At 40.3% G+C, this 17,987-nt stretch overlaps 1 protein-coding gene across 1 annotated transcript in view; it reads right to left on the bottom strand.

Moving 5' to 3' along the window:
• The window catches only part of LOC128691218 (alpha-1-inhibitor 3-like), a 41,921-nt gene extending 24,401 nt beyond the window's left edge, over positions 1 to 17,520 (bottom strand). Inside the window, exons 1-12 of the mRNA XM_053780087.2 lie at positions 17,362 to 17,520; positions 13,509 to 13,681; positions 9,337 to 9,575; positions 5,757 to 5,873; positions 5,518 to 5,672; positions 5,346 to 5,442; positions 4,270 to 4,485; positions 3,930 to 4,073; positions 1,975 to 2,175; positions 1,624 to 1,803; positions 601 to 775; positions 260 to 433 (exon numbers count right to left, since the gene is read on the bottom strand). Coding sequence (XP_053636062.2) covers positions 260 to 433; positions 601 to 775; positions 1,624 to 1,803; positions 1,975 to 2,175; positions 3,930 to 4,073; positions 4,270 to 4,485; positions 5,346 to 5,442; positions 5,518 to 5,672; positions 5,757 to 5,873; positions 9,337 to 9,575; positions 13,509 to 13,681; positions 17,362 to 17,429 — 1,939 coding nt within the window. The 5' untranslated portion in view covers positions 17,430 to 17,520. The remainder of the gene's footprint in view (positions 1 to 259; positions 434 to 600; positions 776 to 1,623; positions 1,804 to 1,974; positions 2,176 to 3,929; positions 4,074 to 4,269; positions 4,486 to 5,345; positions 5,443 to 5,517; positions 5,673 to 5,756; positions 5,874 to 9,336; positions 9,576 to 13,508; positions 13,682 to 17,361) is intronic.
• Positions 17,521 to 17,987: the final 467 nt, after the last annotated feature.

A 17,987-nucleotide genomic window follows, 5' to 3' on the forward strand; every position in this document is an offset into this window, starting at 1 on the left:
CCCTCAAATTTAATACCAAAGGAAAAAAAATCCTTAAACATGCCAACACCCATAGTATTTACATAATCTATCAGTGAAAGATTCTGTATTCTCCAAAGCCACTAAATCTACCTCAGATTAGTTAAGGATTGTGTGAAAGTAGCGCACCAGCGACTTATCTATAGTTCGGGAGGGGGGCCTCTGCTCAAATAATTTTAGCCAGCATGATAGTTTATTTAAGCAAGACATGCCACACCTGTTTAAACCGACTAAAAATTACCTTTCGTAGGAAGGTAAGACGTTCCTTCCAATTGTTTCCTACAATATTCGTAGTCATTAACTTGGCTGTTGAGCCAAGGATATATTTTGAAGTTTTCAACGTAGCTAAATAATGTATCCAATGTGATGGGGTCTGGTGCATCCGACAGCAGTTCGGTGCTTTTGTCTACAACACCTGTAGAAAAAGCATTAAACCTTTTCACATGAAAACTTCATTTAGCTGAAAATAGTTAAAATTAAATTAGCAGCACGTAAACAATTTAATTAAATCTAGATATATTTTGGCTCACTAGTACTGTGTACATTAACTTAAAAGTTATATTGATGGGGCACCGAACTCACCCAGACTGCACAAAGAATTAGGTTCAGCGGATAGAGTAAACATTGTGAGGTCACCGGGTTGAACTTGTGGCACCTGCCAAGTCAGAGCGACAGGGTAAGCCAAACATTTTTCAATTTTGAGTTCCCGTGCGTCAGAAACCACTTCTCCGTCCATCCTTGTGTACCAAGCTATCACCTGCACAATTACAAAAGACAAGTCAACTTTCACTAGCTGCATTTGGTTTTAATCACAGTACCGTTAATACAACTAAAAAAATGGCGTGGAAGTTAAAGCCTGTCTATATGGATGTATCTTTCTAGTTAAGTAATCGCCATACTTGGATTTTTAGAAAATAGTTTAATGCTAGACCTTAGCACAAGGTGTACGTTATGAAGCTAATTTTTTTTTTTGGTAAAACGTTCAACTGCAAGAATTATGAATTTCACTAAACCATTAGTCTTATTTTTTTTTTCAGAGCAAAATTTAATACTAGTTAAGCGTGATAACTGGTTAGTTAGTTTAATGTTTATTATGCACCCCATACCCATCCTGTGGGCGGTAGTCAAAAGATTACAGAGGTACACAATTGGTCCAGGGACTGGACTCCAAAGTTTTGATAGCTGAGCAAGTTACAGAGGCAATGAACTCACAATTTACAAAGGTAATGAACTCCAGGTAAGTCTGGTCACAATCATGACAAGTTACAAAGGTATGAAGTGGTATTTGCAAATTTGAGGGAGATAAATTAATCCCGAATACCATGAACCTTCCAGTACACTAGCTCCATAATTTATGCAGACCTGAAGGGGCATTGTCCTATTATCAGACTGATCTTGTGTTGGCAGATTTATACATAAAGCCTTAACTTGAAAGATTAATCCATTAAAAAATGTAGTTCACACTGTTTAAGGGACAGGTAGAAGTTTCAGTAAAATATTTTAAGCTGATAGGAAAACATTCTTGGCTGTACCCATTGGGAATAAGAGTTACTGGTTCATGAATATTCTCACGGCCATGGTAAACAGTTTTGTACGATGGCTAACCATGGCAGTTGGAGAAACCATTGGAGGTAGATCAATAGCAATACTTAGGAAGCCTCTTATAATCTCGCTTGGGGGATGGGGAAGATCATCCACGAGGCTCTCCATTCTAACAGGCAGCTCCTCTTCCACTAGATGGTATTCTTTAACTTGCCAGTATTGGATCTGTCCACGCGATACCACCTGTCCACACAATCTTAATAAATACCATGGCTGGAAAAAGCTAATTATCTAGAAAAATAAAGCTATGGGTAATGGTCCATTATCTCTTAGTTCTATATCAAAAGCAGTAATAAATTGTGGATGTGTACCACTACATTCATAATTTAAAAATAAGGGGGGGGGGAGCCTTGCCTGTAGGTGGATTTCTGCTGTAGGCTGGGATGCAGAATACCACAGTGTGAGCATATGTTGCCTAGGATGACCATCAGCACAGGGCAATTGACCATCTGGTGCACTGATTAGAAGGGAAGAGTTCGAAGGAGAGTAGTAATGTTCAATGGCCTTGTAGAAGGTGCCTTCATCCATGCCGGCACGACAGTCCAAAGCTTTCATCTGGATAATTACATCGAGGGGTACGAGGTAAAACGTTAATAAAACTTTTGTGCAAGCTTTTCCAACGCCTGCACACCTTTCAGATCAATAACAATTAAGGCTACTAAAAAGTGATCGTTTAAAATAGGTACATTATAATCAAGGGGAAAGCGCTAAACCCGTAGGATTATACAGCGCCTGTAGAAGGTATTCAGGTTTAATTCAAGGAACTGGAGCACAGATCCAATTCCCTATATCAAGAGCCCCTCAGCAGCATCAAGGATGCTTCATTGAGGGGATATGTATATAGTTCTTTTGTAGGTCATCTAAATTCTTCAGTTTTAAGGGAGACGGAGCAGCATCAGTTAAATATTTGCCAAAGTACCTTTAAAAAAAGTTCAGTTCATTAAGATTTATTCAAAATATTTTTAGCTAAAAATACATTGCTCAACCTTAAAGGTTGAAATTTATTAATTAATCTCGGCACGGTTTTACGAAGGGGCGTTCGTCTTAGGAATTTATTTTCACCAAGGTATTTGAAGAGGTAAATCATGGTATTGAACGATAATGTATATGGACTTAAGGCTTTCTATAGTTCCACACAAGAGGCTCTTGGGGGAAACCAGAGGCACACGGAATAGAAATTTTTCCTGGGTAGAGGCACGGTTGACAAATAGGCAGCAGAGTTTGCATAAAGGGGAGAAATCAGAATGAGGGGAAGTCACAAGCGGTGTTCCTCAGGGGTCAGTGTTGGGCCCCTTGTTCACAATTTACATAAAAGACTAGGGGGGGGGGAATTTGCAGACACCAAAATAGACTTTCCAATTCATTCTAACGAGGACAGCACTCCAGGAGGATTTGAATAAACTGATGCAGTGGTGGGAGACGTGGCAGATGCAGTTTAATAGACAAATTCAAAGTTCTAAATGTTGGACAGGAAAATAACCATGCCAAACAATATAGATCTTAATATTAAGGATTGCGAAAGTAAGAGTGTTAGTAGTAATCTGAAACCAAGAGCGCAAAAGTGTTCGCAATAAAACTAAATCGTTGGCTTCATATAAGTATAAATAATAGAAGTCCGCAGGCCTCATTAGATTTTGCTGCACAGTTCTGGTCACCGTTACAGAATGGATATAAATGCACTGGAAAACTTATAAAGGAGGATGACAAAGTTGATCCTACGTATCAAATCTTCCCTATGATTATCGACCGAGGACCCTGAATATACACTCTAGAAAGGCGTAGAATTAGGGGGGATATGACTGGTGTATATAAATGGTGAACAGGAATTAATAAAGGCAGGTTCATGAGCTGTTCCGGGGTTTGTACAGAGGGGAGGATCTAAGGGAGTGTGAGGCAGCGTTACGGGTGATGGCTTTGGTTCGAGACTAAAGGAAGGTTAGGGTGAGGGTTTTACAAAGTGCGATGGGGAGGCTTGAGGCGCAGGTGGGGGGGGGGGGAGAGGAGCTCTACCCAATTTACGATTGGGCATCTATCTGGGAGAGGTTCAGGAGGTTGAGGTTGCAACCACGGGTGAGGGAGGTCATGTTTCCGTTTTTTTCGTCTGCGTACTTTAATTGTATACCATACCCCCGGCCGGGATTGAACCCGCGGTCATAGAGTCTCAAAACTCCAGCCCGTCGCGCTAACCACTAGACCAGCTAGCCACAATAAGATTCATCCAACTAGGTATATTTCTACACCATACATTCGGGGGAAGGGGGGGTTAGTTACTATCTGGGAGACTAGGAGTTTTAAAATGCTGTACTTACCGAGAGCCTTTTGGTCGAGTATGACGGGAGGACTATTGTTAACAAACCATCTTCAGGAACCACCATCACTGTACACTTGTTTGAAGCACACAGCTCCACTGCTACCCCTGAGGCAGCAGATTTGTCTGGTAGCTCTGCTCTTACCTGAAGAGATGAACTAAATACATTGTCTAAGCTTAAGTGTTACTTTCACTTTCAAAGATCTCGCAAAATTCGTACTTTATATAGTTTGGGAAAGCTCTCGAGATCAGCGGAGAATACAGCCTTCAATATTTTGGTTAATTAGAAGTGTTCAGCGGCCAGTTTTGTTTAAAGAAAAACTGATGACAAAGCGACTTGCCTGGACGGTGTATGGAAGGTAATGCTTCATGTATGTATCCTCATTCACAGATCTGAAAGTTACTTCAGTGTGGAAGACACTTATGACTGCCTCGCCTGAGAGCTCCACCCCAGTGCCTTCCTCAGTGACCCTGGCCACTGCTAGTAGAGTGTACACCTGGCAGTCTATTACTTGCAATTCAGCCGCACTGAACACGAAATCTTGGCACTCAAATATCTGTACCAGGTGAAACATTAAATTTATAGAGGCATACTCTTCCCCTCAATTTAACATTCGAGGGGAATGTTAAGTGTACAGTAAGCATGCATTTTAAATATGCTAATAGCTTCAATGTATTGAAGATTACAAGAGTGAATATCCATCAGCCTTTACATTCTGACCGGGGGGGGGGGGGATTTTGATGCACGTCTGGAAAAATAGACTAAAAGAGGTCCAATACAGTATGTTAAACAATTTACTATAATTTATGTAAACTAAGACTATTTAGATGGTACAATACTGCTAACTGCTGCGGTAGTTTTGCTGCAAGAAAGACTTGCGAGTTTCCTGGAATTTGAAGTGCAGCAATAGTGATTGCGAAGTATTCATACCTAAAACTGTTACTCGAAACTGGCACCACCTCTATAAAGGCAGATGTTACTCGGTAAGTAGCCCATCGCAAAAGAACCGTCGCTGACACTTAGTATCTGCAGTCATTAACTTAAACTCTTACAATGGAAGCAAGGAAGCCCAGTTTAGTTTTGGCTTAAATAGTTATGCATTTTAAAGAATTCCTCAATTTATGGCGATAGTTTAACTCCTCACGGAAAGAGCCACGTTTTAACCAGTTTTAGTTTGCTTGCTTTATTTGGGTAATGAAATTATGCTGTCTATACACTAGACCTGTATATTTTGGTGCATTTTCCCAAAACGAATTAAAAAAAAAGGGGGGGGGGGAGGTTAGAGTTAATTTACAAGGTATTAGTTTAAAATGGGAGTGTAAGGTAATTCAACTAGGGTTGCCAGTATACATTTTAAAATAAATTAAAAATGTTTCTGCATGTAAAAATGGGAAGACATTTTATGGTCAGACTAACAGTGTTTTCCTTGGTGACGTTTGATAAGCATTGTCTACTTTGCCCATTGTTCACCTCTATCCTCGCCGTGCCGTTCACTGGTTGACCAAACGTGTATCTGGGAAAAAAAAAAAAAAAGCCATGAGCGCCAGCTTTATTTATTAACACTGCATTAACTAAGTCAGTGTCCTACCTTGCACAGACGTTAATTGTAAAGTGGTTATCCGTGATCAGAACGTATTTTGTGGCCATCACCGTCACTTCAAAGCGTGGCAGAACGTACTGTTCTACTTTAAAAGTCATCGTCCTCTTGCTCTCGGTAGATTCTACGTGGATTGTGTATGTACCCTACAAAAGAGGTGGCAATTCACTTAATTTGTTTTAAGACTAATGCTAAAGATAATTTAGATTAATTAGACTAGGGTACTGTACCTGCTCAAGTTCATCAGCCAGTTGAAACGAGAGATGGACCAAACCATTACAATTGTCAACGTTGAGCCACTGTGCTACGCGGGTATCAGAGGTAGTAGTTATCCACACGAGAGAGTACTGCGGAAATGTTAGATTAAGATAATTTTGGTTTAATTTATTTTTCTCGGCAGAGCATTTAAACTAGTAGATTTTTCATCCTTTCCCCCTCCCCCTCACTGGTTAGTCATTGCTGCTTTTACACAAATAACCCGCACATAAAAGAGAAGCTTACGACGACGTTTCGGTCCGACTTGGACCATTGAGTGACTGTCAATGGTCCAAGTCGGACCGAAACGTCGTAAGCTTCTCTTATGTGCGGGGGGGGTGGGTGGGGGTGTGTGGGTGGGTGTGTGTGTGTGTGTGTGTGTGTGTGTGTGTGTGTGTGTGTGTGTGTGTGTGTGTGTGTGTGTGAGTGTGTGTGTGTATCGTTCCAGTCACGGTATTGTGCCTTTTTGTTATTTATTGCTGCTTTTAATCTGGTACTAAGGCAGCCAAAAATTAAATAACTACGCATACCGTGTCAGTGTAAAGTATTTAGACCGTGCCTTACCAGAAGGCAACGGAAGAGCACTGATGAGACTTGGATAATCTCAAAGTAAAAGAAAAATACCCTAACTGCAGTTTAAACTACCAAACTTGTACAAGTTTATGCCACGAGTCTTCCATATTGGTAGTGGTACCTGCAAAGTGGCGGCTTAAACATTGCTGATTAAACATCCTGATTAAATAGGGGGCGAACACGTCCAAAAAGTAGGATTTTTTCCGAAAAGCTAACCGTACACCTGCTACTGGACAGAAAAGGCACATCAGGCGAGCACCATGTACTCTTAGCCTCTATTTTAGTCCCTTTCCCCAGAAAGGCATTCATCCAAGAAAAAAAGATGGAATACTTTAACTAAAAATTTAAATTAAAAAAAAAATCAAAAATTATCGAAACTAGTGGAACTTTCACGTGAGTAAATACAATGAGACTTGTTGCTTGGGTAGTACTTAGTACCATTCATCTACAATAAAGTACTTATTCTGTTAGTGGGTTAGATTTGTGAAGGACCTGACTAGTATGGGCCAACAGGCGTACTGCAGCGTTTCTCCTTTAAGTTATCTTAGTGAAGTAGCAAAGCGAAAGTCACTGGAAAATTAAATTGTTCGTCAGCATCATATATACACAGGTAAAGGGCCTGGAGCACCTGGCAACAAGCGAATTGTGTGCCAGAGCCTCCAGCAACATTCGAAAAAGGATTTTTGATAAAGGGACGCAAGCCCATGGTCTGCCGGAAATACCAGGCTTTGACTTAAGAGGGAAGGGTGTGTAGGATATTTTCTGTATTGCAGACATTTGTGCAACATGGGAATCTTTATTGAAGAAACTTCTCGCCAATACAGATCGGAAAGTTGTATGGAGAAGAGCGAGGTACTCAGTCCTTCAGCCTGGAGTCTTCAGTCCAGTCTTGTAGGGTCAGCCATACAAAGGCTCCACGATTGCTCTTACATAATTAACTGCCGCCCGTGGTATGGTTTATTAACTGCAAGAGTCTTATTTGAAATGTTAGAAGCACTACTAGTATGGCACAGCTGTCAACTGAAAAGATGTCCAGCAGCTACCAGACATGTTACTAGGTGGTTTAAGTTCCACCTTTGGGGAATTACAGGTCACCTTAGTACTGCAAATAAGTTAATTGTTAGAGCTAAATACCGAGGTCATGCATTGTAGTCTCGTTTGTCTAAAAGGTCTAGCCTTTGGTAGGAAAAACTTATAGACATTGGGCCAAAAGCAAACATACGCAAATGGGGGGGGGGGAAGGGGGGAATTTTTTTTACCATGTAGGTCTAGTCAGTAAATCCAGTTTAAAGTTTCCCACGTCTAAGATGAGCTTTCCCAGATGATTGCACGACCCTTGTCTGTTTAGCACTTTTTATAATTTTCCCCAGAGGGAGGCTGGATAAAGTCAATCTTTCGCCCTTCACTAATGCACAAAGTACAAAGTGGATGGTATTTACTAAATTTAATAAAGGACAGGCAGAGCAGCAGAACATGTGGATCTGGTTAGCAATCAGATATTACAGTGGACAAAATATGATAATCTAAGATTTGCCACAATGGGCAAGATTCATAGTAAATATGAGAAAGAAAAAAATGCTAATCCTATAAAAACTAGTCATTCAGCAGTGAGCATTTAATGAATATATACGTAGACTAAAAGGCGGCCAGGATTCGAGGTGAAAGCTTACACTGGTCAAGGTAAATTTTTTTTTTTTGAATCCTGAATTCAAATTAAGAGGCTAGTCCAACATTTACGGACTTAAACAGAACCCTTAGGGAATGATTTAACCAATAAGGGAGAATATCAAACCTTAACCCGTAAACTGTCCAAACTTTTATATAAGTTTTTTCAACACTTGAAAACTTAAAGTAGATTTTTTTTACAGGTTAATCTTCGACTGCAGACTACTGCTGGACAATGGTGAGGAGAGGGTAATGCAGAACAGTGAAGCCTGAAGACTTAAATTTAAGACTAATGCAAATTAGTAGTGTATATAATTTGTGTTAAAGTTGGCGCTGTATGCACCACTATCCAGGCATTACAGACCTAGAGTACAAAACTTTCGCGGCACACAAGTACGATAATACACCTAAATTACTGGGAACTGTTGAAGGTCCTTTATCTGTATTCCCCGGAACGCAGGCGAAAGATACACTTTGAATGTCTTTGGGATGGGGGTAGTATTGGTACCAAACCTACACACGAAAATCTCCATGAAAGCGAAAGATGGCAGGAGATGAAACATTTTCCCGATGAAAAGCAGGGGCGCCACAAGCAAATAGAACACTAAGTGTCCGTGGCCACAAGACTTCAACCTCCTCCCAGCATACACAAGGGGGATTACCAATAGACCCCTGGCTGTTCAAGAAGGCACTAGACAGGCACCTAGTCGGTACCTGATCTACCGGGCTATGGTTCGTACGTCAGCTTGCGTGCGGCCAGTAGTAACAGCCTGGATGATCAGACCCTGATCCACCATGAGGCCTAGTCTCGGACCGAGCAGCGGGGGCGTCGACCCCCGAAACCCTCTCCAAATAAACTCCAGGTAAGTAACGTTAAATCTTTAATAGGCCAAGTCTTTTATACAAGTCTTAAAAAAATTAAGTTTTACTAAAATCAATTAGTGATAGGCATTAAGATAATTAATGCCTATCACTAATTGATAAAGGAACAAAAGTTATAATTTTTACAAAAAAAAAAAAAAAAAAAAAAAAAAAAAAAAGCAAAAGTTCCAGTCATTTCAGGGAACCCATTCATTAAATCTAAATTTAGACTTCCGGCCCTTCGTGCTCTTAAAACGGAAATTTGTACATTTACGATGGCGATACCAGTATCTGTAGTAGTCAAATGCAGTGATCACAAGTTAGATACGAGTTAGATATTAGTCAAAAAGTGAAAGCTTTTAAATAACAGCAATTTTCTGGTTTTGGCATTTTAATTAGAGAAAAATGCTATAAAATTCTAACAATAGGAAGTACACGTAGTGTTTACTTTCTTACCTTTTGGGTAGAGATGTGCATGTAAGGCCCGGACAGTGTGAGAATTCTGAACTGAACTATCTGGCCTGGTAGGTAGAGGGACTTGTCAGTTTGAATGAAAATCATCGGGGAAATGGGTCTAAGGCTGAGAGGGGCAGTGTGGTTGAAGTGTGTCCCGTGCAGTTGACCCGTCAGTTCCACTATGCCACTAGTGTACGTAGTTTTTGGCACAACTATTTCTTCACACCAAGCTCCTTTACCTGCAAAAGAGTAAAATTTTTCATGCTGGTCATAAACTGGATCGTAAACATTACTACAGACTAATGCGTATACTTGCTAATTAGATAACGGAGAGTGAAATTGAAGTGGCTATGTACCGTTTTGCCCACTTTAGGGGCGGAAAGTTAAACTGTCGAGTAATAAAATTTAAGACTAGTACTTTATTAAGGACTAATACTGCATGGGTAATTCAAGTAGGAGAAACTTTTAGAGGGTGTGGTAGGCAAGTTTGGGGTGCCAGGTGTAAATGATAATGGGAGCCCTTTGAACTTTGTATAGAAAGGTGTTTAGTTATAGGTAATACATTAAGAAAAAGAGGATAAGTATAAAAGATATGATGTAGGGCGAAATGACAGTAGTCTGTTGGATTATGTATTGGTAGATAAAAGACTTTAGTAGACTTCAGGATGTACATGTTGATATAGGGGCAACATATCAGACCACTTTCTAGTTGTAGCTACACAGTAAAAGGTAGATGGGATAAAAGGAGAATAGAAGCATCAGGGAAGGGAGGTGAAGGTTTATAAAATAAAGAGGAGGCAGTTAGGGTAAGATAAACAGCTACTGGAGGATAGATGGGCTAAAGAGCATAGGAAATGGGGTCGAAGAGGTATGGGATAGGTTTAAAAATGTCGTGTTAGAGTGTTCAGCAGAAGTTTGTGGTTACAGGAAAGTGGGTGCGGGAAGGAAGAGCGATTGGTGGAATGATGTAAAGAGTAGTAAGGGAGAAAAAGTTAGCATATGAAGTTTTTACAAAGAAGTGATGCAAGGAGGGAAGAGTATATGGAGAAAAAGGTTAAGAGTGAAGCAATGTAAAAAGAGCAAACGAGAAAGTGGGTGAGATAAACAAATTTTGTTGAAAATAAGGTTTTGGAGTGAGATTAACAAGTTAAGGAAGCCTAGAGATCAAATGGATTTGTCGGTTAAAAATAGGAGAGGAGAGTTATTAAATGGAGAGTTAGAGGTATTGGGAAGATGGAGGGAATATTTTGAGGAATTGTTAAATGTTGATGAAGATTGGGAAGGTGTGACCGTGTATAGGGCAAGGAGGAATAACATCTTTGAGTGAGGAAGAGCCAGTTGAGAGTGTGGGGGAAGTTCGTGAGGTAGTAGGTAAAATGAAAGGGGGTAAGGCAGCGGGGATTGATGGGATAAAGATAGAAATGTTAAAAGCAGGTGGGGATATAGTTTTGGAGTGGTTGGTGCAATTATTTAATAAATGTATGGAAAAGGGTAAGGTACCTAGGGATTGGCAGAGAGCATGCATAGTTCCTTTGTATAAAGGCAAAGGGGACAAAAAGAGTGCAAAAATTATAGGGGGATAAGTCTGTTGAGTATACCTGGTAAATTGTATGGTAGAGTTATTATTGAAAGAATTAAGAGTAAGACAGAATATGATAGCAGATGAACAAGGAGGCTTTAGAAAAGGGATGTGTGGACCAGGTGTTTACAGTGAAACATAAGTGAACAGTAGTATTTAGACAAGGCTAAAGGTCTTTGTGGCATTTATGGATTTGGAAAAGGCGTATGATAGGGTGGATAGGGGGGGGGGGCCAATGTGGCAGGTGTATGGTGTAGGAGGTAGGTTACTGAAAGCAGTGAAGAGCTTTTACGAGGATAGTGAGGCTCAAGTTAGAGTATGTAGGAAAGAGGGAAATTATTTCCCAGTAAAAGTAGGCCTTAGACAAGGATGTGTGATGTCACCGTGGTTGTTTAATATATTTATAGATGGGGTTGTAAGAGAAGTAAATGCGAGGGTCTTGGCAAGAGGCGAGAGTTAAAAGATAAAGAATCACAAAGTGGGAGATGTCACAGTTGCTCTTTGCTGATGAGACTGCTCTTGGGAGATTCTGAAGAGAAGCTGCAGAGGTTGGTGGATGAATTTGGTAGGGTGTGCAAAAGAAAATTAAAAGTGAATACAGGAAAGAGTAAGGTAATGAGGATAAAAAGATTAGGTGATGAAAGATTGGATATCAGATTGGAGGGAGAGAGTATGGAGAAGGTGAATGTATTCAGGTATTTGGGAGTGGAAGTGTCAGCGGATGGGTCGCTGAAAGACTAGGTGAATCAGAATTGATGAGGGGAAAAGGGCGAGTGGTGCACTTAGGAGTCTCTGGAGACAAAGAACTTTGTCCTTGGAGGACAAGAGGGGAATATATGAGAGTATAGTTTTACCAACGCTCTTATATGGGTGTGAAGCATGGGTGATGAATGTTGCAGCGAGGAGAAGGCTGGAGGCAGTGGAGATGTCATGTCTGAGGGCAATGTGTGGTGTGAATATAATGCAGAGAATTCGTAGTTTGGAAGTTAGGAGGAGGTGCGGGATTACCAAAACTGTTGTCCACAGGGCTGAGGAAGAGTTGAGGTGGTTCGGACAAGTAGAGAGAATGGAGCGAAACTGACTTCGAGAGTATCAGTCTGTAGTGGAAGGCAGGGTAGGGGTCGGCCTAGGAAAGGTTGGAGGGAGGGGGTAAATGAGGTTGTGCGCGAGAGGGGCTTTGACTTCCAGCAGGCATGCGCGAGCGTGTTTGATAGGAGTGAATGGAGACAAGTGGTTTTTAATACTTTACATGCTGTTGGAGTGTGAGCAAAGTAACATTTATGCAGGGGTTCAGGGAAACCGGCAGGCCGGACTAGTCCTGGAGATGGGAAGTACAGTGCCTGCACTCTGAAGGAGGGGTGTTAATGTTGCAGTTTAAAAACTGTAGTGTAAAGCACCCTTCTGGCAAGACAGTGATGGAGTGAATGATGGTGAAAGTTTTTTTCGGGCCACCCTGCCTTGGTGGGAATAAGCCTGTGTGATTAATTCATCTCATGGCCAGAATAGTTTCACTTTCGTGTTGTCAAATTTGTCAAGGCTATAAACAATTAGAATTTATCAATGGACTTTTTTTTCCAAAGAATTTTAAAATAAATTTTTGAATTGGTTAAAATTTCACCTGCCGAGTAACCTTCCTTAAAATATTGCATGGTGTGGTGCCCTAGTAGGGTTACCGTCATTGTGCGTTATCTAATGTCAGCTTTCATAATTTCAAAGCTGCTCATCCGATCAGTTTAAAATTTTGAACCGTGACCAGCTGTTGCTAGGGGAAGTGCCGAGGACAACTGACAGGTGCAGGTGCTATGCTCAGTTTTAGAGTACTCCCTAATTTTATTTTCACGAAAGATTAAAGTGATCATTTGACCTTCAAAATTTCAGGCTTCGGCTGATTTTACATTTCAGGATGGTGCGTTGATGGGAGCCGAGACTAAAGATTCATGCCCAAATATCCGTATGCGTGTTATTTAAGCAAGACTAGTGGATTGAACATTTAAATTAACTTTTACAATACATTCACATGCTGTTTTATAAGTATAAGTGCATGTGCATATTTACACTTTCATATTGTACGTAAATTTGTATGCGCGAGCAGGTTTACACCAAGGCGTGTGCCAGCATGAAGTTAATGTATACTTCATGCATGCATGCATGCATGTGTAATTATAGATACATACATTCCTAGGAATGAACGCGTACGCACAAACTTTACAAGTTTTGGTGCAATGGAATATTACGACTATCTTCCACTATGCAGTTTGGTGTATTGTGGGGGGGAAGGAGGAGAGACTGGGCTCTTGAATTAAGAGATCATTTTCCCCGGTTGCACAGTGATCCAAAATCAGTAATGCTTTAAAGAAATTAACTTTTAGGCCTACGTAATTATTTTTCATGCACAAACTAGAAAAATACTGCAGTTCTCCGTAAGGTTTTCCAGAAGTTCTACGGCTCGTGCAGTTTAAAAAGAGGGTTTATGGCCTGTGTACCAAGCACTAAGAACAGCCTACATTCAACTCTGGAATCGAGTTTCACAATATACTATATACCTTGTTTGGGTTTAATTTAAAACTGCCTACCTACAGATTTTGCCACTTACCTGCAGGGAAATTTAACAGAGCCTCAGTTATTTGTACATTTTCCTGGGTGAAGGGATAGTTGTAGCTCACGAGATTGACTTTGATAACTACTGGTACACGACTAGTGGTGAAGAGGCACACTTTATTAGGCTCCTCCGCAGTCCACTGCCGGGGCGTGGTGATCATGTAGCTTCTGCAGAAGCAAAATACTATTAAACTTCATAATTAAGTCTGCTTCTGCCAACCAGTTTAACGACATCGGTTAGGGAAAACTAGGGGTTTCCAGTACAGGTTATGATGGGAGCACTGAAAGACGTGCTTAAGTAAATTATCTGGTCGAGTGCCATTGGTGGGTCATAAGAGCGACCATTCGCTTATTTGTGGTAGAATCTATTCAGTACTTTAAGTAGTAATCCAAAGAATTTAGAAAATTTTTCTAGAACCCATGTAGTATTTTCAAGTGCCAGAAGTTTGACTTCAATATTTTTTTTTTTTTTTTCCAATGCGGCAATTTGGCAAGTGTTCGCTAGATAAACTGGACAGCCAGAGTATAAAGTCCTCAGGATCAGAATTAATAACTGGTTATTTTAGCAACAAAGTAGGTAACTGGGTAATTAAATTAAACTAATTAGATTATACTAAGAGAAAAGCATGATAAATTAAAGACTTAAGAAAGTGACCGCCTTTTTAACAAATCTCCAATATTAGGAGTTTGCTACATTCGTTTTCACCTCTTTCCAGTCCTTCATACCAGGAACCGAAACAAGAGGTAGTCTAACCATTTAGATTTTTCTTTAATAAAACTAAGGGATAAAATGTTTGGAACCCAAAATGGGTTGGTAGGGGCCTAGTCTGATCAAATTTAGAGAAAAGATGACCCAGCGTAGGAGATGGAATCATTTAATCCATAGGAGAGCGCCAAGAGAAAGATCAATTTAGAATAAAGAGCACCTCTTTCCTGGTTGAAGATACCGTCAAAGCATAAATGCTACCCCTACTCTTCCATCTTAAAGAGGAAGATGTCGGGGGGATGGGGGAGAGGGATCTATCCAAAGATAACAAGCTACCCTTTCTTTAATAAAACAGAGCATCTGGAAAATGTTGGGTTAACATTCTAATGGAGCAAGCACTTCCCAGTAGTGCTATATTTAAAGGCAGCAGGAAAACCGAATGCTATATCCCAAGTACTGTCATCTGCATCCAAATAACCGTGTACTTAGAGCCCCATTAGAGTATCAATTTATGGTACAAATTAGTTTCAGCCAGAACTTAAGTTTCATACTATTTATCAAATTTCTGCTACTTAAATCGCTATTTAAAAAAGTTAATTGCACAAGTCAAGATCCCGCTAGAAAGCATGCATATAAAAATTCGCAACACTAAGTCCAGGCAATTACAATACATCGTAAAAATTATCTGAAGAGGTGCTTATACCTGTAGGGATTCCACAGCGCCTGGAAGGGGGGGGGGTGGAATTTAAGGTATTCTGCCTGTTCAGGATCTGGAGTCCCTCACCAGCAGGTTAAATCACCACCACCAGATGTAGACCAAACGAAATGTAAACTTTGCCAGATGGATTATTGTCACGCCCTGCGTCATTATGTACTGGAGTGTGATAAAATGAATTTAGAAACAACTCACTCAGAAGTGTTCAAGAAATGGCTAAGTATTTTATCCACAGTGGTATATTGCAGACCATTCTGGAGAAATACCCTGACTTTGCTAGCTGTAAATAAAGCATTACCACATATGTGCATGTGTGTGTGTGTGTGTGTGTGTGTGTGTGTGTGTGTGTGTGTGTGTGTGTGTGTGTGTGTGTCTCAACAATCAATATTTGCACCAATAACTCACTACAGTTGTGACCGGGTGTGGAAGTGTGAATTGCTCATTGATTAATGTGTTTATGATTCATTACCTTTGCAATTATTCATGAGTGTGACCAGCTCTACCTGGAGCTCATTACCTTTGTAACTTGGTCATGATTATGACCAGATCTAGTTCATTACCTTTGTAACTTGCTCAGCTATCAAAACTTTGGAGTCCAGTCCCTGGACCCATTATGTACCTCTGTAATCTTTTGACTACCGCCCACTGGATGGGTATGGGGTGCATAATAAACATATTAAACTAACTAACCTCACCAGCGTCAAGGAACTTCACTAAGGAGACTGCTACATATAGGTTACTATAGAGATTTGGAGTTAACCAAAAGCGCTCTCTCTTATCAAGTGTGTGAACGTTAATATCTAAAATTACCCGATTACCAAGACAGTTATAATTACCGTCGTGTAGGTACGTGCAAGAAGTTAACTTTCATATCCCCCCCCCCCTTCCTGTAACTAATACCCTCGGAACTAAATGGCTAAAAGAAAAAAAAAAACTAAGCGAAGTTTCGTTTAAAAGAAAAGTTAAAAACAATGGAATGTTTCCCTTTCATTACATATACCTGAAGTTGTTTGAAGGTTATTTCACCTTTCTAAAAGTATGAACAAGACTACCGATCAGATTGATTTTTAACGCTCGTGTAATTTAATTAGGGAAAGGTAACAAAGCGAGAAAAAAGAAACTGGGAAAGTTCACCCAGTTTCTGTGCGATAACTACATTAGTTTAAAAATTTTCAATCTCTGATGCAGCTTCAAGCGAGTTTCTTGAAGTAATATAGGAAAGAGGGGAAGTCATCAAACTAGGCTGAATTGCTTCAAGCCTAGAGGGGATTTATACCCTGATGAAATGACAAGTTCAAACATTTCTTCTGGTCCTCTTCAAATTTAGTGTTAACGAGCGTCGACACTGAGCTAGGCAAGAGTCTTGGTTTTATTCACAAAGATTTTACCTTCCAGCAAATGGAGAGCCTAGTACAGCAATTCCATTCGCGCTCACGCTAATACATTGTAGTTTATTTTCTTGATCTTTATGCCTAAATTTGCCAACATACGCAGTTAAATTTTGCAGTTTTCGGGATCAAAGTACGATAACTGGAAAAGTCTTTCTGCTTCAAAATTTGAGGAAAATATGGAGTAAGTTAATTTTCCCAGTGTTAAATGATCACTGAAAAAAAAAGTTAAGATACTTATTAGGCAAGTCAAGTCAATTTAACAATTTAGTTGAAATTAAACATAACTAGTTAAAAATGAAAGTGTTCTAACGGGACAAGAGAATTTAAAGCTCACGTGATTAGTTTCCATGAAGGATTTTACAGCACAAGTTCCACACAGGTATTCATTTGCATGCACGCAAATTTTACTGCATTGTAAGTTCTATGATGGCTCTGCAGTTATCTTTAGTGTATTAAGATAGAGGGCTCTGGGCTACATTTTTGATCTCTCAGCTACCAGAACTGGTTAAATTAAAGTTTCATGCAGCTGTAGTCAGGTAGGTTTCAATGCAAGGATGCCAGAGCCATTGGGCATTTTTTCAAATCAGTTTTGTTCCGTAAAGAATTCAAATAACACAAGACAGGAGCAACTTGTACGGGCCTAGAGCACAGTGGTCAACAGCCTTCCTCTATAGCTAGTAAAAGAAGTCTACCACTTGGGTTATGTACAAAATTAAGTAGAAAGACGCAGGTTAGCCCATGAATTTTATCCAAAAATTTCAGGAGTGCCTATTTTAAAATGTAGAGTACAATAGACTATCTTAACTGAGCTACTTATATTTTCAATTTATTAACTAATACGAAGCTACTGTCAACATAAGGAAACTTATTTGGTAGCACTAGGATTTGCCATACAGTAACGGTGCTATTTCTGAAGTTTACACTATGAACTTCACTGCTGTTATAGTGTGCGTCTAAAGTAGCTCTATATATACATATAATCATAAGCCATGTTATACTTATGGCAAAAAACAGATGTCATTTCGACAATATTTACCCATAGCAAGATCCAATTATAGAGACTACACACGACACTTGGAGGAATAACACATGAAGTCGCTCCATGACAACAGACGGACACCAACTGATTGGTAGGTTACAGTTCTTGTTGGGAAGAAGGGTTGGTTCAGCGAGCTTGTTAATGGGGTCTAAAGCCTGTCAACTACACGAGGGTCATTAAGGCTGTATGTAATATGCTCACCACCAGACAAGAACACTAATCCCTAAGAAGGGGAGGGATGGGTCTGTTGGATCTCCGGAAAAGGGTTAAATGTGTTTTTATAAGGCGTGAGGTGTTGGGTAGGGGAATTCCGGGGGGGGGGGGGGGGAAGTTGGGAAAGGTTCATGAGCTGTTGCGGGGTTTGTACAGGATCTAAGGGAGTGTGAGGCAGCGTTACGGGTGATGGCTTTGGCTCGAGACGTAAGGAAGGTTAGGGTGAGGGTTTTACAAAGGGCGATGGGGAGGCTTGAGGCGCAGGTGGGGAAGGAGCTCTACCCAATTTACGATTGGGCATCTATCTGGGAGAGGTTCAGGAGGTTGAGGTTGCAACCACGGGTGAGGGAGGTCATGTTCCGATTTTTGCACAGGATTTTGCCTTCTAGTGTGGTTTTGCTAGATAGGAG

Source organism: Cherax quadricarinatus, chromosome 27 (genome assembly GCF_038502225.1).
Source record: "Cherax quadricarinatus isolate ZL_2023a chromosome 27, ASM3850222v1, whole genome shotgun sequence".
Lineage (NCBI taxonomy): Eukaryota > Metazoa > Arthropoda > Malacostraca > Decapoda > Parastacidae > Cherax > Cherax quadricarinatus.